The sequence below is a fragment of the Sinohyriopsis cumingii genome, chromosome 19 (assembly GCF_028554795.1).
Source record: "Sinohyriopsis cumingii isolate HCF-2022 chromosome 19, ASM2855479v2, whole genome shotgun sequence".
Lineage (NCBI taxonomy): Eukaryota > Metazoa > Mollusca > Bivalvia > Unionida > Unionidae > Sinohyriopsis > Sinohyriopsis cumingii.
In genome coordinates this window covers 14335891-14353183 of record NC_142979.1, presented here as the reverse complement: position 1 = coordinate 14353183, position 17293 = coordinate 14335891, and the positions used below count along the sequence as shown (strand labels likewise).

Genomic DNA, 17293 nt, shown 5'->3' with positions numbered 1-17293 from the left:
TTGTTTTAAGAGATCCCATCAAGGGCTTTAAATGCTAAAATAATATGGCACTACAGTTTCTCTCTCTCTGTTTATTATAGTCATTCAATTATAGTAATGAAGGAAGTGATTATGCCTGTCTGAATATGACGATTTTAAAAACTAAAAACATTGTTATTATACACAACATTGACGGGTCCCTACAAATGCATAGTTGTGATATAAGCAGATAAGGGTCAATGTCATTTGCTACAATGATCAACAGAGCAAATAATAATAATAATTTATTTGCTAAAGCATTATATAAGTTTCAAGCGGTGGGATTAGTCTGACTGCTGTATGGTATCACAATGTTGACAGCAACACCTTACATGCTCAGGAAATTATTCAAACAAGAGTGACTGTATCATTATTTCAAACACACGAAAACTCGTTACAGTGATACTGAAATGTGACCTGTCTAGAAAGGAAAGAATTTCATGACAAAAGAAATAGGTACCAATAATCCAGATTGATTAAAAAAGAAAAATGTTATCCACCATTAAACATTGACAGGAATTTATGACAACAAACTACCGAATGCAATTTCGTTGGCCAATCACAATGCTTGGTACTATTTTTAGCAACAATGGGATTCCTCAAGATATGCACTGATGGGAACCTAACTGATCATGTTTTGGTTGCTTGTTAGTATATACCATTTTTCCATCTAAATTTCAATAGACAAAATGTAAATAAAATAAAAGAACTTACCTGAAATTCCTCTACAGAAGCCCTTGACGAATATGTTGCATTTCCTCCTACTGTCATGTTGCCAACACCAATACCCAGAGAGTCAACAAAATCCAACAGTGAGCCATATTTTGAAGAAGCAATATTCTCCTTCACCAAGTAAAAGGCAACTGACATAGCATGAATAACTGATTCAGATTTCTTGCTGATAACTGCCATGCATGTTCTTTTAACATTTTCACATAGTTTCAAATCCTGAATTGCCTGTTTGTGAGCTGGTAATTCAACATGTCTGTCAAGAACTGAAGTCCTGAAATTAGCATTTCCAAGTGTGAATGAATTTTTTTGGCCAGTTTTTACACACCATCTGCAAAGCATCTCATTTTTTTCATTCATTTCCAGCCATGATCGATTTTGTTTCCAGTCTAAATTGAAAGAGTACTTTTCTTCTTGGCCGTAGATGGACCCTTAGTCTCATCGCCTCCATCTTTAAGTACATCATCGCTAGCACCGTCTGATATGGGATTAGCCTGTGTTTGTTCACTGTCATTGTGCCTACTGACAGAAACTTCTGCACCTTGACTGTTATTAAAAGTGTTACTGCTAAAATAATGAAAAAGTTTTAACTGATTTTGCCATTTAACACATTGTCCCGCCAAGCCAGCCTCTGTATCAAATGTGCTCTTCTGACCCTTCTTATTAAGCAATCAGAATTGAGCACATGACACACAAAAATATGTGATGTATTTACAATATACAAGAACAACATATTTTACAAAAGTGACAACCAGGAATTTTACAGGGAAATAAATAATAAAATCATGCATTCTTCACACAAAAAATGTACAAAATTCTTATTTTTTGTGTGATTTGGCCTGCATAGGATTAAAAAATCTTACAGGAATCGTAAATTGGGTTTTTTTTGTTTTTTTTTACATCATGGCACATCTTAGATGCAACCCTACATGTGGGTGTCTCTGTGGAGACTGAGTTTGGGCTCTGCAAGTGCCTCTACGATCATACAGTCCATGAAATCTATTCAAGGATCCAACTGAACAGATGTCAGTTGTTCAGCAAGATCACAGGGAGTTCAAATAATCACCTTGTTACTTGGCACTTAATAAGTATTAAATGTGTGGCTCGATAAAAGGGTTGTCGTGTGGGAAAACAAAGAGAGTACTAAGGGATTAAAGTCAAATGCACACAAGGAGTTGTAGGCTCTACATGTCACTGAGCAAATATAAAACTTGTGGCTCAGTCAAAAGGAAAACTAAGTCTGTGCCGCTTTACAAGCAATGGGATTATTAACCCATGCCCACTTGCAGATAACCAGGGAAATATCACTTGGGAATTAGATCTGGTTAATGGAAAATGAAAATATACATCAAATCAAAGTGTTTATACAGTAAAACAAAAAATATAATAAAAATACAGGTTGTAAAGACTCACATGAAAATGGAATCAATATACTTGTTAGTAAACAACCTGCAGTAAACAACAATGACAGATAAGCTGCTTTGCAATGGGTAATATTTAATTTACCAGCAACAAAAACTGATAGTGTACCATATATGCATTTCTTAATGGGAATAGTGGCATTAAATTAAAAATATTAGAATTGATGCTATTTATAATAATTGCAAGCATTTTTAGTTTCCAATATTACACCTAGATTTAGCAAATATTTTTGCATGCTGCACTTGTAAGGCGACCCCACCTGTTTAAATTTCATTAAGATATGTCGATCTACAAGCACGTACATATGGTAACAATACCACTATATAAATGTTATTTTGTGGTTTGTAATATCTGTTCAGCATTGATTTCAATGGTCTGCACTGATCATTATGCAAACAATATTTTATATACTTAACCCATTTCAGATGAGATATAATTCCAGACTTATTTTAAATTTTCATGTGGGATATATTTCCAGTTGTACACATTGTTATTTTACATGTGATACATCATGCAGTGACAGAATAAGTTTTTTTAAAAGGAAACAAACTGGTAACAATTTAAGTCTTCACATGCCGAGTCTGAAAGAGCTTAATGGCAGTCAGTACTGATGGGCAAATAATGGCACTGATGTGCTTCCTGAATCAGTTTATAATACAGACAAATTGTATGGAAAATTGATATTGTAGTCAGTAGGGTTAATTATCTTTAATTCACGAAAATGAACAGAGTTGAAGATAACTGAATTTTTTACTTCAAACATGATTTAAAACATCCAGAGATCAACATGGTGGATATCACTGAAGCAGCAAGTGTTGGCAGTGATGTGGATGCTGATTCTGATGACAGTTTTTTTGTAGTAGATCTTAAATCAATGTTTTGCAGAACACTTTAATTCAAAATTGAATTTTAACACATGACAATCAAAACAGAAAAGAACTGAAGTAGCAAGTTATAGCAGTGATATGGATGCTGATCCTGATGAAAATAATAAAAAAATTGTGGGGAAAAATGGATATTTTAGGCAGTGGGGATCGTAACCTTGACTACATCAAAATGAACTGATCAAATCGTAACTAAATAATTGGTATTTTTAACTCAGAATATGACGATGAATAAAATTGATGGTTTAAAAGCCACATGGATATTTTCAGAACATCAATGATCATAAAAGCTCTTATAGCAAGAGTGGATATGTGCGTAATAAAACATTTTACTGCATTCCTGAAAATGAACCAAAACACCCAACCCCCCCTTCAACTTTTTTTTACACAAGAATTCATAATAGAATAAAAAATACTGAGACAAAAAAAAACAGCTTTGTTGACTTTCCAGTAGGGATCTGCTCTGAATTTTTTGTATTTGTAAAGGGGTAGGCATAATATTTCTCTTAAAAAGCAGTTGATCTGATAATTAAAGATGCCAACAAGTACCCAGGTACTCGCCTGTTGATAATAACCCAGGTAAAAAAAATTAACAACCAAGCACCTGTAAAAAAAAAAAAGTATTCCAAGTTCAGATCAAGACAGAATAACGATTACAGTTTGAGGCTCGTGTCATGTGCGCATTTATTCATCATCACAGAGGTTCGTATGGTTGCTTACAATTTACTTGTCATACAAAATAATACAAGGGAGCACACTTCTCTCTTTTCTCGCACAACCTATTTAATAATCAACGTTGATATTTAAAGCTAGACCATCGTAACTTTGTGCCTGTCCATGGTTCGTATGCCATTTTTCTCGCAACTTATACACACGTTTTGAGATCCTATTGAAAGTCAGTACCTTTAGTCAACAGCGACAGCAAGTACTGATTAAGAAATATTCAACGAAATAAAATTTAAATACGTACTACAATTCAAATAAAAGAAAGCACAATATAAATGTCTGGTTTAAGTAATGCCAGTTTTGCTTCAAGTTTGTGGCACTGAAGCGAGTATTAGCTGTTCAAGTCAGGCCCCTTGTTCAACTGTTTGTTTACTGGACTCTTTTTTCATTAGAGGGAAACCCAGGACAAATATTTTTGTCACAGCAAATACAAAACAAAACTTGGTTACTGTAACATGCACTTCGTATACCATGTTAGGAAAAAATGAATGAAATGGACAACTATACAGAATGAAATTTTTCACTGAAATATCAGGGTAATCTTTGTTATTTAAAACAATGAAAAAAAATTTTAATAAAAATTGATTATGTGTGTAAATATGATAATTTTTTTTATTAATTTTACATGAAACCGTTCCAAGAAAAAAGACAGAATACTTGAATATGAAACTACTTGTTAAAGATTCATTCTATTTTGATACTAAATACATAGCAGACCAGTCTAAGTTGAAAATAAATGGCACCAGATATCATTAAAAAAAAAGTCTGTACCAATGTGACTGTTGGATGTCAAACGAGTGAAAAATGTTAGCAGAGAGGGTTTTTGTTAAACTTAAAAACATGTTTCATCAGACCATCGTTAATGTATGAACCATGGCAGGTCAATGATACTACAACAGTCATCATTTCTGGACTTACTATTCACGAAAGTTACTGCGGACATGTAGACTAGTCTTTTGTGTCTATACTTTTGTATTAACTACTAATCTACATGGATTTAGCCGATTTGTGACATAAATTTTAGCTGCAGATCCAGGTAAGTAGCAAAAATAAATGTACGTTAAATAGAATAAATATGTATTTTTTCATACAGTTTTCTGTAATTATGGCATGTAATATACAGATTGCTCTTTTTATGCTCAGCTTATGCTCTTTTGCCACTTGTATTATAAATTACACTTATGCCTCTCTTGGGGATTGGCACTGTGAACATACAACAAAGCAATTCAGGTTTACATTTAATACAACTTCCCTCTGATTGGGTACCCAGGTAACCAATTGTTAGGTTTCACATTTTTAAACAATTCCTCCTTTGGCTTTGGTATAATGTAATTTCTACTTCTTATGGACCTTAAATTTGGAGTACAATCAGCATCTCTTTGGTGAAAGATATTGCTCAGATACACAGGAATGGCTTTTCTGGATACTTTATATTTGGCCTTTCTAAGAAATATTCTTTCATGTATTGTTAAAACCTTTATATTATTCATTGCATCCTGAAAATTGTCTATACATTGACCTAGAATTAAATGGCAAGCCCTCTTTTGGAGTCTTAAAAGTGCTGTTATGTTTGAATTAGAGGTATTACCCCAAATAGTCCAGATATGGCTGAATCTAACTTTTATAAAAGATGACCCTATACTGAAGAGGAATGTATGTTTTGATTTTCCTCAGTAGCCAAAGATAAGAATTAACCTTTGTTGAAACATATTTAATGTGAATAGACCAAGTAAGATTGTTATCTACAAATACAGCAAGAATTCTATCTTGAGAGGTCACATTAAGGCTCACATTATCAAATAGAACCTGGAGTTCTCACTATCTTGTCTTGCTAGTTTTTATTGTGTTGCAACTAGAAGGGCAATCATTTTTTCTGTATTTATGATCATACTGTTTTCCTTGCACCATACTTGAAGTCTGTTGAGGGCATCTCGTTATTTTCAAGCATCATTTTGGTTTTACCCATCTCAATGTTGTATAATCTGCATAGAGGTCAGTGGAAGAAATTAAGTTCCGATCTTAAGAGGTAAATTGTTGATAAAATAGAATGAATAACAGAGGTCCAACGATAGAGCCCTGTGGTACTCCAAAATTAATATTTTTACTTTCAGAAAGTAGACCATTTAAAGATACTTTTTGCCCTCTATCGGTTAAGTAAGAAGTAAACAAGTTTAGGGAGTTCTCACTGCATTGATAGATTTTTGTTTTTCAAGCCAAATTTCATGGTCAACAAGATCAAAAGCTTTACGAAAATCAACCATAATTATGCCTACCATTTCTCCCTGATCTAATGCTTTCAGCCATTTATCAATCAAAGATACAAGTGCAGTTTCACAGGAGTGATTCTGGTAAAAGCCACACTGATTATCATAAATAAGATCACAAGTGTTCAAATAGTTGAGAAAAGAATCATGTACATGTTTATCTAGTAATTTGCAGAGACAAGGAAGGATAGAGATGGGTCTGTAGTTATTTACATCATCTTTTGTTCCTGCTTTATGCAATGGTAAAAACTTGGCGGTTTTCTATGTTTGTGGAAATTTATTAGACCTAATACTTTCATTGCAAATGAAAGCTATACTCTCTACAATTGCATGGGTGGCTACCTTTAGTAGCCTTTGTCCAATCATATCAAGTCCTGTAGCTTTACAATCAACCATTTTTTAAAATATATTTCAACACAAATTCTGGACTCATTTCAGGAATTTAAAACTTCATATTGTTTGGTAGTTTTTTTAGCACAAAAATATTTGAGTTCCAGATGATCAGATGAAGTTCTGGGTTCTTTAAGTTTTTCAACAATTTGAACAAAAAAAAGTTGTTAACAGTATCTCAGATGTCAGTTGGATTATCAGTATAAATGCCCTCATGATTGAGGGATAAAATTTCAGTTTTACTTTTACATTTGCCTGCACCAAACCCTGTAAACACTTTCCAGATAGCTTTCGGGTTATTTTGGTTTTCATCCAGCACTTTTTTGAAGTGCTCTTGCTTAGCTTGACGTATTATTTTATTAACTTTATTCCTCCAAACTCTATTATCAGATTGATTTCCTACTGATTTTAGTTGGTCTCTTTGCTTTATTGCTCTAAACTTTCTGGGGAGATCCAGCCTGGCTGGTGGTCTTTCTTTATCCTGTGTGTTTTTAAAGGAGCATGTTTATTCACTATACTGATAAGAGACATATATCTCGGCAAGCACTACTGTACCTCTGTCAGCAGTGTGACTTATGTCACAACAAGCACTTTAATGGTCAAGTTGAATAAAAATTGCATATTAAGCAGAATACATTTTTAAATGTGTGAATTTAAACTAATTTGAGGGAGTTCTTGTGCATCACTGTTCTTCAAGTGCACAAATTCATACGAACTTTGGGATTTGCAGCCCTTGCCACATTTCTGAAAGTGTATTTTTTAGGTTGTGGGGGAGTGTGCAAAATCCAAATAAACAACATCCTCCAATTGATAATAAGCCATCATTTCATATAAGCCTATAGAAAATAACTGGAAATTTAAATCTGAATAAAAGAAAATAACTTGTCTGTTTTCTTAGGTCATTTCATACAATTTAAAAGAAAGAAATAGCCAACTATCATCACCATACACATATGTGCAAACACTTGCATAATCACAACCACAAGACATCAAATAAAAACACATCAAGTAACTATCTTTAAAATCTATTCAATGGCAAGATATAGGCTTAATCAGATGCAGTCTTTACGGCTCTGGCTTTGAAGATAATGCAAGTGTCATCAGTGTTCATCTTTTCACTCTCTAAAGACTGGATGGTATTTTTTTTCAAACTCCCCTTCTGGATTCTCTGAGCAAATCCTGATCAGAACCAAGTTGTTCTTGAAAATAAAGTTCTTAATGACCAAAATGTTAGCATTGTCAGAACTGCACCTGATGTAATTTGGCCAAGGTATATGCTTTTCTCTATAGAAAAATGAAAATACATCACAATTGTGACTTACCATTTAGCTGGAGGAATGGGGGAGGGGACATAATATTTTCAAGTCTAAAGAGGGATTTACAGGTAATGCAGCAGGAACAAATGCCTTGGTTTAGTTTAGGTGTAAATATTTTATCAACACAATCAACTGTGCAAAAATGAGGGTCTGATATTTATTTTCTTTCAATCAATTTTATGGCTAAATTGTGTCAATTAATAGTCATTATTTTAACAAGATTAAGATAACAAATAATAACAAAGAGAATAATCTTAATATTCAATTAATTATGCTGAATTACATAAGGTAGTAACCCTATTTCAATGGCTACCTTACAATCAAGAACAACTTCTGCTGATATGTTGGTTTGCAGTATGTGCAAAGAATTAAAAGCCTCCCACCTATCCCACTTCTAGGTACTTCACAAAGCAAACATCAGACAATCTGGAGTGATGACGTATATTTTTGCTGGCTTAATTCCTAAATCACCTTTTAAAATGAGACCCTATTCAGACAACAGAAATAATCATGCCTCATGTTTTACACATGGAGTAAAATCCAACTTCAAAGAACGTGTCCCACTTTGTGAACTTTACCTATGCAAATTAGCACAATGGACTACCCCACAAAATTTTGGTCCAAGGAAAACTAATGGTATTTTCAATGTGAAGGAAAATTCAGGATGTGCGAATAAACATCCTGAAGGTTGATAGACACCACCCACAGAATATGTTGGTTGGCTGGTTGATTTATTGTGGATTTTACAGTGCACCAGCGCTGTTAAGGTTTTACAGTGCCACAAAAAAATGTTATATGTTACAAATTTGTGTATCAAAAAGGCTTATTACCTGCAAGTGATAACGGTAACCAAAAAAAACATAACGGTAAGGATAATATAGGAAACTTTCCAATAAATGGGGTATGTAAATGGTGTGTATAAAGAGTAATTAGATAATAAAATATATATCAGGATGATCAACAGTTAAAAAAAACTAAAAGGGAATAGGCACAGATATGAAACATGTAAAAATTACAATCTGTGGAAGAGCTCAAAGAACTATTATTTTCAGTTATGATTAAATAATGAACCACCTTAATTTACACCATCAAAACTGCATACCTATATTACTGAAAATTTTCTATACATAGATCACATGTAGCCTGGTAAGGATCCTTAGGCATAATTACGTGCAAAACTTTGATCATCCATAATTGATCTTTTAATATGAAGATTTTACACATATTGTTGCACCAAAAGGTAAACTAGAGATTATACAATATAATCTCTTTCTTCCTTAAATATATTTCTTTGAAAACTGCTATAATCAATTTTATTAATACTGTGCAAGAAGCCTCCCAAGTAGGTGAGAAGGCCTAAACCAAGTCTCCAGATGATAATTTTAAGTTATGTATTACATAGTTTGCTACGCTGAAAACTAATGAACATGGATGATAATGAATAATGTACTTAACTTTAGAAGATGGATTCATATTAATATTCATATTCCGATTCTGCTTGCCTGAGTTCATATATATATATATATATATATATATATATATATATATATAATAATTATATAAATATTTAAGATAATGAAAAAAATACATTTTAATTTTTGAAAAAAAAAATAACATAAACAGCTGGATGGTTAGAAAATCAAATGGATTCACAACTCCACTCCTAATTTTTGAAAATGTCAAACTTGCCAAAGTATGCCTAAACGGGCATTTTTGATGGAGTACATACCTATTTATGAACAAAATTAACAGTTAATTTCACTAGTTCAGTATCGCATTTGTACATGGCATAACCACAAAAAATATAATCTTACAAACACTTTAATTTATTGCTAATTTGGGAGACAAATTGGCACATACCAAACCTTGTCCTTTTTCTTATTTTTTCCTTGTATATTTATATCTGGTATATATTTCTTCTGCTATCAATTATAGATCATTAAATTAAATCCCTGAGGTGTATTATTTTGCACACTTGTTCTACTGAATTTCATAAAATGTGTATTCTGAGATTATGTCTTTAATTTTAAAAAAGGTTTTCAAGAGGGAGAGCTCTCATCACAACCCCAAACCTGTGATTCTCAACAAAAGACTGAAAGATGAAATTCCTTGCTTTAATACGCAAAGTGTTAATTTGGCCTCAACAGGGGTAGAAAGGTTCGCTAATCATATTCAAGATCCCCTCATTCTGCTATTAAACCCATTTCAAGATCTTCACAATGTAAACCCATATTTCAAGTCTGGTCAAAATCAGATCTGAAATATGGTTTCCATATGGGTAACAAGCAAAGTCAATCACATGCAAGATGACCTATTTAGTATGCACAAGTCCAGCTTATCATGGAACTTTTCCTTGACTGTAATGATATAACCATATGTTCCAAGTTTAATCAAAACTGGATCAGAAATGCTGCCTAAAAGAGTGTTAACAAACTCATTAGTACATGTGGATCTTGTTCATTAATGACCTTGTTAAAGACCTTAATAACATATGTATATTTTCCAAGCTTAAACAAAGTTATGTCAGAAATATGGCCTCTAGCGCAGTAAAATGCTTAAGCAGTCAGATGCAAGCTGATATCATCACCTCATTAATATTCATGGCTCTCACTAATTATCGAACCCATTCAAGATTTTGACAATATAAATCCATATTCCAATAATGATTGAAATCGGATGAAAAATATGGACTATTGAGTGGAAACAAATTATTGATGCATGAAGGACAAAGGGCCACATTGTAAGTTCACTTGGCTTTATAGCCATATGAGCTGAAAGTAAAATATTATTTCATTATCCAGGTTTCATCTGTGACCAGGACACGGCCAGGTAAATCAAACCCAATATAATGTTCTTCAAAATATACTGTTACTTACTGAATGCACTGCTGGTGAATTTCCTTTATCATAAAGGTAAATAATATAGCTTTTGCTATAGTTATCAGTAAATTGACCTGCCGCATCATGCAATGTGCAGAACACAATTTTCATCAATTCTTACTTTTTCCTCAAAGAAGCCATATTTCTCTGAAAAATCATACATACTTTAACAAAAGAATTACCAGAGAATAAAGTTAATCTTATTAGCCAATAACAAAGATAATGTTAACAAGTTCAATCTAAAAGCAAAATCACACAAATTTTCAATTTTTACCTTTTATATATAATTATAAAACTTGCTTTAAATGATAAACAAATGTTCACGCACTTTACAAAATAAATAAACTGAATTCTCCATCAAAAGCACAACTTCTCCCAATTTTCCTGTCAGCAATGGGTAAAAGTAAACAACTGATAGAATAATCAACAATGGACAAAGTTGATGGTTAACAACATGCACTCTTAGAACGGACATGCACATACAAAGGTTCATAAGTTCCATCTGAGCATACCTGGTCAATAGCATCATATGGGTTCTCGCAATCATATCTGAAGGGAGAAATCTGCCTAAACATTTCCCGGAACTTGTGCTGATTAACATCAAAAGTAGCACTCCTTTTCCGAATGTTGGTCACTTCAGCTGCCTGAAGTGGTGCCACTTGCTGTTTGACAGTGATGGCAACCTTCTTGGTGTTGTTCCACTGCTCTGGAAGATCATGTAGCTGCATGTGGACTTCTTCAGGCATTTCTTGGTCATAAGTCTTCAGCAAGTCGATAGTCTGCTTCAAGGGTTCAAACATCTCATCTGTTTTCTGCTGTCTGTCCTTAACAGCAAAAAGGTACCCCATGCAATGCACCAGGCCTCCATAGTCTCCCTCTTCTACAGACTTCAATAACCCAGTATCTGTCACCTTGATGAACTCATGAAGCTCCTTCAAGCTGAAGAATATATCCAGAGAAAATATTCAAATATTTTTGGAGAAAAACATGCACAAAAAAGGTTCTACCTTTCTTGGCAATGCATGCAAGACATTGAAAAAACTGCACCCAGAAAATCTTTGGGTCACGGCCATCATACTGTTTGACACTGACTGTATGAAGGTAAATATCCCCATTCCTGACTGCAGTACAAATCATGTAATCACAGGAAGAAAGAAAATGTAAATACTCAGATAAACATCATCCCTGTCTTTGAAAATACGCATTTTTTCTACATCTTGTAGGGAACATTTCCTCTACAATGTGTACATAATCCAAATAATGACATTCAAGCCATTCAGGGGGGCCTCCCGAGTGGCAGAGTGGTCTAAAGCACTTTCTGCTATGGATCACTGCCACCTCACCTCTGTCTGCATGAGTCTGAGTCTCAGATTCAGCTAATGTGGGTATGTGAGAAAGCTTACCAGTAACTTAACGTGGGTCGGTGGTTCTTTTCGGGGTTTTCCCGGGTTCTTCCTCCATCATTAATACTGGGCACCATGTACAGCCTATCTTGAGCTGAAAAATGGCGTTAAAGCCTACAATAACAACAACAACAAGCCATTCAGAATAGATGCTTTTATTGCGGTAAGACTAAGAGAATTGAGTTGTATTTTAAGTTTGTCTGACTTGCACTGTAAAATGTTATTTTACTGAAATTGTTGGGTTTTTTTTGTGGAATCCTGTTCTTTGCCAAAGCCAGTTGGTGTCATTATATCACTATTTTATGAGTACCAAGGATGACACAGTAACCTCCCTTTTAACAGTATCAATGTAGATTACCTGCCCTGCAGATTCCGCTTTTGTACAGTCCCAGGACTAAGCACATGGTATGTGGCTCTCTGCACTTTTTATGTCAGCTTAAATATTGTTCAAAAAAAAAAAAAAACTCCAACCCTTCTCCTGTATTATTTCTTTTACAGACTGGTTAGAAATAGACATTGCTGAAATATTCTGGGGTTTTTCAGGGCAGTGTGTACATGACAACATTAAGATTAAGGAACCAATGATGGTAACAAGTTGACTTTTTTTGTGTGGGACAGTTGGCTACCAAATAATAATAATAATAATAATAACAATAATAATAAAGACAAGCTTGAGTCCTTCAACTTTGTATACATAAAATACAAGCTAATAATAATATGTTCACGCACACACACAAATGCACACACAAGCAAATACTGTCAATAAACAACTATTCACATAAATGCTTCAATGCAGCAGAAATGAAAACGAAACACAGGAGGTGTGTGATATAACATCTACTTTAATAAGCCCATCATTTTGTAATACTACTTTTATGATTTCATCCATTTAATTCACCTGTTGTGGGATTGTGATAAAAAACAACACAAACACCGAAAATTCTGTACAACTAGTTTCGCATTTAATGTATGCTTCTTCAGGCACGAAATGTTTTGAAAGTAACAGATGACGTCTTTTATTTTAAAACAACAATTACTTCATTATGTAACGTCATAAATGATATGCATCATCGTAACAATTCTATATGACAGGATCTAAAAGATACACGAGTCTCTAATGAAACTTGAATTAGTAAAATAATAAAATAAACTAGAGACAAACAGTCATACATATAATTATATTGTTATAAAGGATATACAATATATCAATGTAAATTATACAATTTTATATAGTGCATTAGCATTAAGTCCATTAGGATACAGAGTATCTAACTTATGAATCCAATAAGTTTCTTTTATGAGTCTATTCATGTCACCATGCACAATATCTATTGGCATGAAAGAAAAATCAAGTAGAGAGTGATTATTGGTGTTAAAGTGTGTTGAAACATTAGAGGAAAACTGAGGATCTCTATAATTTTTTACATGAAAGCGATGATTATTCATTCTCTTAGAAACTTGTTGTAGTGTTTGTCCAACATATTGCATGCTACATTTTTCACAGGTTATTAAATAAATCACATCAGCTGATATGCAGTTAGTGTTATCGCGTAGAGAAAATACCTCTTTTGTATTAGCACTACTGAAAGAAGTACTTTCTCTTTTGTTTGCACATTGTGAACACCGGTGTCTATTACATTTAGATGATGAAAAGTGTATTTTTTTTATTTTCTGTCTGTTTAGTTCTGATTAAAAAATCTTGCAAATTCTTGGGTCTTCTATAAGCGAGAACTGGTTTAATTTTGAAAAGTGATTTGACGCTAGTTTTATTGGATAAATTTAGGAGACTATAATATTTATTAATTATACGACCTATATTAGGTAATGAAGGATTATACTGTATTGTGAAAGGAATTACATCTCTATTTTACATTCTGCTGTGTCTGAAGCCTCATGTTGAGTAAGATTAAAGGCTTTGTTCAGTGCAGAATCAATTATGTATGTAGGATAATTTCTATTTTGGAAATAAGTTTGTAATTTATTCAAAGAATTTTGTAATTGACAATCATCTGAAATAATGCGTCGGTATCTTTTGCCCTGGCTATATGGTATACCGTTTTTACATGACATGGGATGACATGAAGAATATTCTACATATTGGTGGGTATTAGTTTCTTTGATATGAATATTTGTAGAGATGGTGTTATCAATATTTTTTATTACATTTACATCTAAAAATGAAACATGCGTACTTGATGCAGAATAAGTAAATTTAATTGTCGGATGAAAATGATTCAAGCGATCAATAAATTTTTTCAGTTCTTCAGTTGAATGGTTCCTGATCGTAAATATGTCATCTAAAAATCTAAACCAAACAGATGGATTGAACTTTTTGTTTTGAAGAAAATCTTTTTCAAATATGGCAAAATTGTAAAGGTTGGCAGGTCTGGATAATTAAGGACCACACCTGCCCACAAAGGATAATGCAGAATGCTGAAAATCAAACTCCTGCATGATCTCATCAACATAAAATAACATATCAAACTGACTGAAATTTACGATTAAGGTGTGAAAATGAAAGTGGGACAGATAGATGGAAGAACAGAAAAACTGACATCTTGACAGTCACCATTTTTCTATGAAAAGTTGGAGACAACATAGTTACCTGTGGGTTACATGATCTATGAGATGTTGCTTGAACATGAAGCTCCATTTCTTGATGATATTCAAGAGAGCCTGCTTGAATGGCCTGGCATCAATACGGAACCAAGTCTCAAAGACTGTCACAGGCTCAATACGTTCTGCTACCTCATAGATCTTCTCATAGGTGTCAATCTAAAATATAATGTTTCACTTATGTTTTTGAAGCAATACCGATACCTCCAGCTCTCACACACCACATCCCTGACAAATGAAGGAGATTTGTCTCTTATCAAAAGTGTCTGAACTATAGTGAAAATAGTGACTACAATGACTAATCAACCCCCATATTTTCAAATAATAAACATAATGTATACAACAGCAATTTACAAACACTGCAAGAACTTGCATTCACACAATTCTGTCATGTTACATCCAGCTGTAAATCAAGTAGGGCAATAACTGTGGTGAAAATCAATGCAGCATCTGCAGTTTTCAGTGTGCATCTTGATCTACATCTGCATCTTCAGGTGATAGCTATAATATTCACTAACTTTCATGGCAATTCATAAAATATTACAGGATAAGTTGCACTAATAAAATGGTTTTATATGCTGCATCAAACTACAAGGTAACAAAGGCAGTAACACTAACAAAAAATGCATGCGCAAAATGATCTGTCAATTTGTCAATATACAAAAATTGCCCCCCCCCCCCCATTAATATCTAATACCAAGAAATATGACATATACAAGTCAGACTGAACTGCTATTGTCCATATGGAAATAATTCATTTGAAAGTCCAGAATTGTGATTCAAGACTGATGCAGCAACGCTAAACAAATTTTTCAACTCAAAAGATGTAAAGTTTACTTGAACGTTAATTACCTCTAGTACAGCTTCACAAACTGCAATCTCAACACTACTGAGCTCAATGGCTCATTCATATCTCTCGACCTGATGTAATCCATGAACAAAAAAATTCATCTGGGCCATGGTGATGGTAGTAATTTTTCCCACCATATAACATACTCAAATCAACACATGATGTTCTGACACTAAATATAACTGCTTCCCTTCCTAACTTTATCCCTAAGAATCTGAATATTCCCAATTTATTCTTCTATACTATTAAATCCTTTTAAGAGGTTTATTGTCCCCTTTGTTATGAAATGTCACTTGTTGGATGCAATTTATATATAAAAAAGTAACAGCATTATTTTGCATCATGAAATACATATAGTTTAAAGCATCTAAGGTACTTTGGTGAAGTTAGTCTGGTTTTTTAATTCCAATGCATCTAATATGAAAACCAGATCCGATTTCAAGCATGGACAAGCCAGTATCCAGATTTTACCACATTCATATACCTATAATTTGTGCTTTTATTCCGTAAATCTGTAATCTAAGGGTCATTTCCATGAGACTCAGGGCAAAACCATAGAGGTTAGCAGGTCTGAGGACCCCAATGTGTGCAAGTTATTTAGGAGATGTCTAGCATTTTAAATTGTACTAAGGTTACGAAAAACCTGGAAACACAGCATTCCTGTACTCTAGAAGCAATAATGTGCAGTAAATGGTTAAGATGCACAAGTACAAATGATGAAGTAAAGCAAAACCAAACATATTTTCATGGGCTTGTTAGTTATACCTGCTGTTTGAACTGCACCAAAGTTGGTGGACTTTCAGGAATCCCTTCCTCAACTTGGGCCTCAAGCTCCTCTTGAGTGAGAACGTGGTTATAGAGCAGGAACTGCCTCATAAACTCCTGCCTGTTATCCACCCACAAGTAGGAATAGCTGTCAAAGGAGTTCTTGTACTCAATGCCTTTGTTCATGATGTTATGGATACGATCCATCAGCTCATCTTTCTTGTCAAATAGCTCCTCTGCCTCTTCCATGTCTCCCTGGTAGTGTGGCTCACCACTATTTTTGTCTAGGCGTGGGATTAGAGAGGCTTGCTTGTAGATATCAACCACCAAGCCATCCACCAGTTCATACAGACCACAACGAACATCATACTCAAGTGATGGCACAAAAACCATCTCAGGGGCTTGAAGTTCCAAAAATGCCTTGAAAAAAGGATCTTGATTATTATTACTTTCAGTGTTGTCCAGCAAATACTTTAAACTGCACTTTATGGTGTTTAAGAATCCTTCCACAATGCTCTCATCCACATACTGTACATATGTCTTCCAGATGTTGGTGTTGGATTCACACTTGAACAAAGTCAGGTTTTCCTGAAAACCAAATAAACGATTTGTCAACCTTAAGTTAAATGACATTTCCACCCCATCTGCCATTCAATTTACATCAAATACAGAAATTTCACAACAATGTAAAACAAAGATACCTCAAATTTAAATTACTCATACATCTGGTATCAGTCAATATGCATGCCTGGTCCCAGAATATTCATTAGAATCAAAATCCCAAACATAAGTAACTTGAAATTCATCCATTATTCAAAGTTCCAGTTATCATTTCAAGCCTGAAACTTTGTCCTTGGTCAAATCAGCTCACTCACACTCAGCTAAGTACTTTCATAAGTGATTTCATATTACAAGCCAAAGACATGCACAAAATGGAGTGCATTCATATTAATCTGCATGATGATACACTAGTAACATCTTTTGTTATAACAATATCCTTCACTGGAATGACAATATCATATTAAAATGTT

At 33.8% G+C, this 17293-nt stretch overlaps 1 protein-coding gene across 1 annotated transcript in view; it reads right to left on the bottom strand.

The window, feature by feature from the left end:
• Positions 1 to 17293, bottom strand: part of LOC149775161 (dynein beta chain, ciliary-like) — a 315340-nt gene that overhangs the window by 210385 nt on the left and 87662 nt on the right. Inside the window, exons 13-15 of the mRNA XM_089944132.1 lie at positions 16263 to 16850; positions 14637 to 14806; positions 11141 to 11567 (exon numbers count right to left, since the gene is read on the bottom strand). Coding sequence (XP_089800258.1) covers positions 11141 to 11567; positions 14637 to 14806; positions 16263 to 16850 — 1185 coding nt within the window. The remainder of the gene's footprint in view (positions 1 to 11140; positions 11568 to 14636; positions 14807 to 16262; positions 16851 to 17293) is intronic.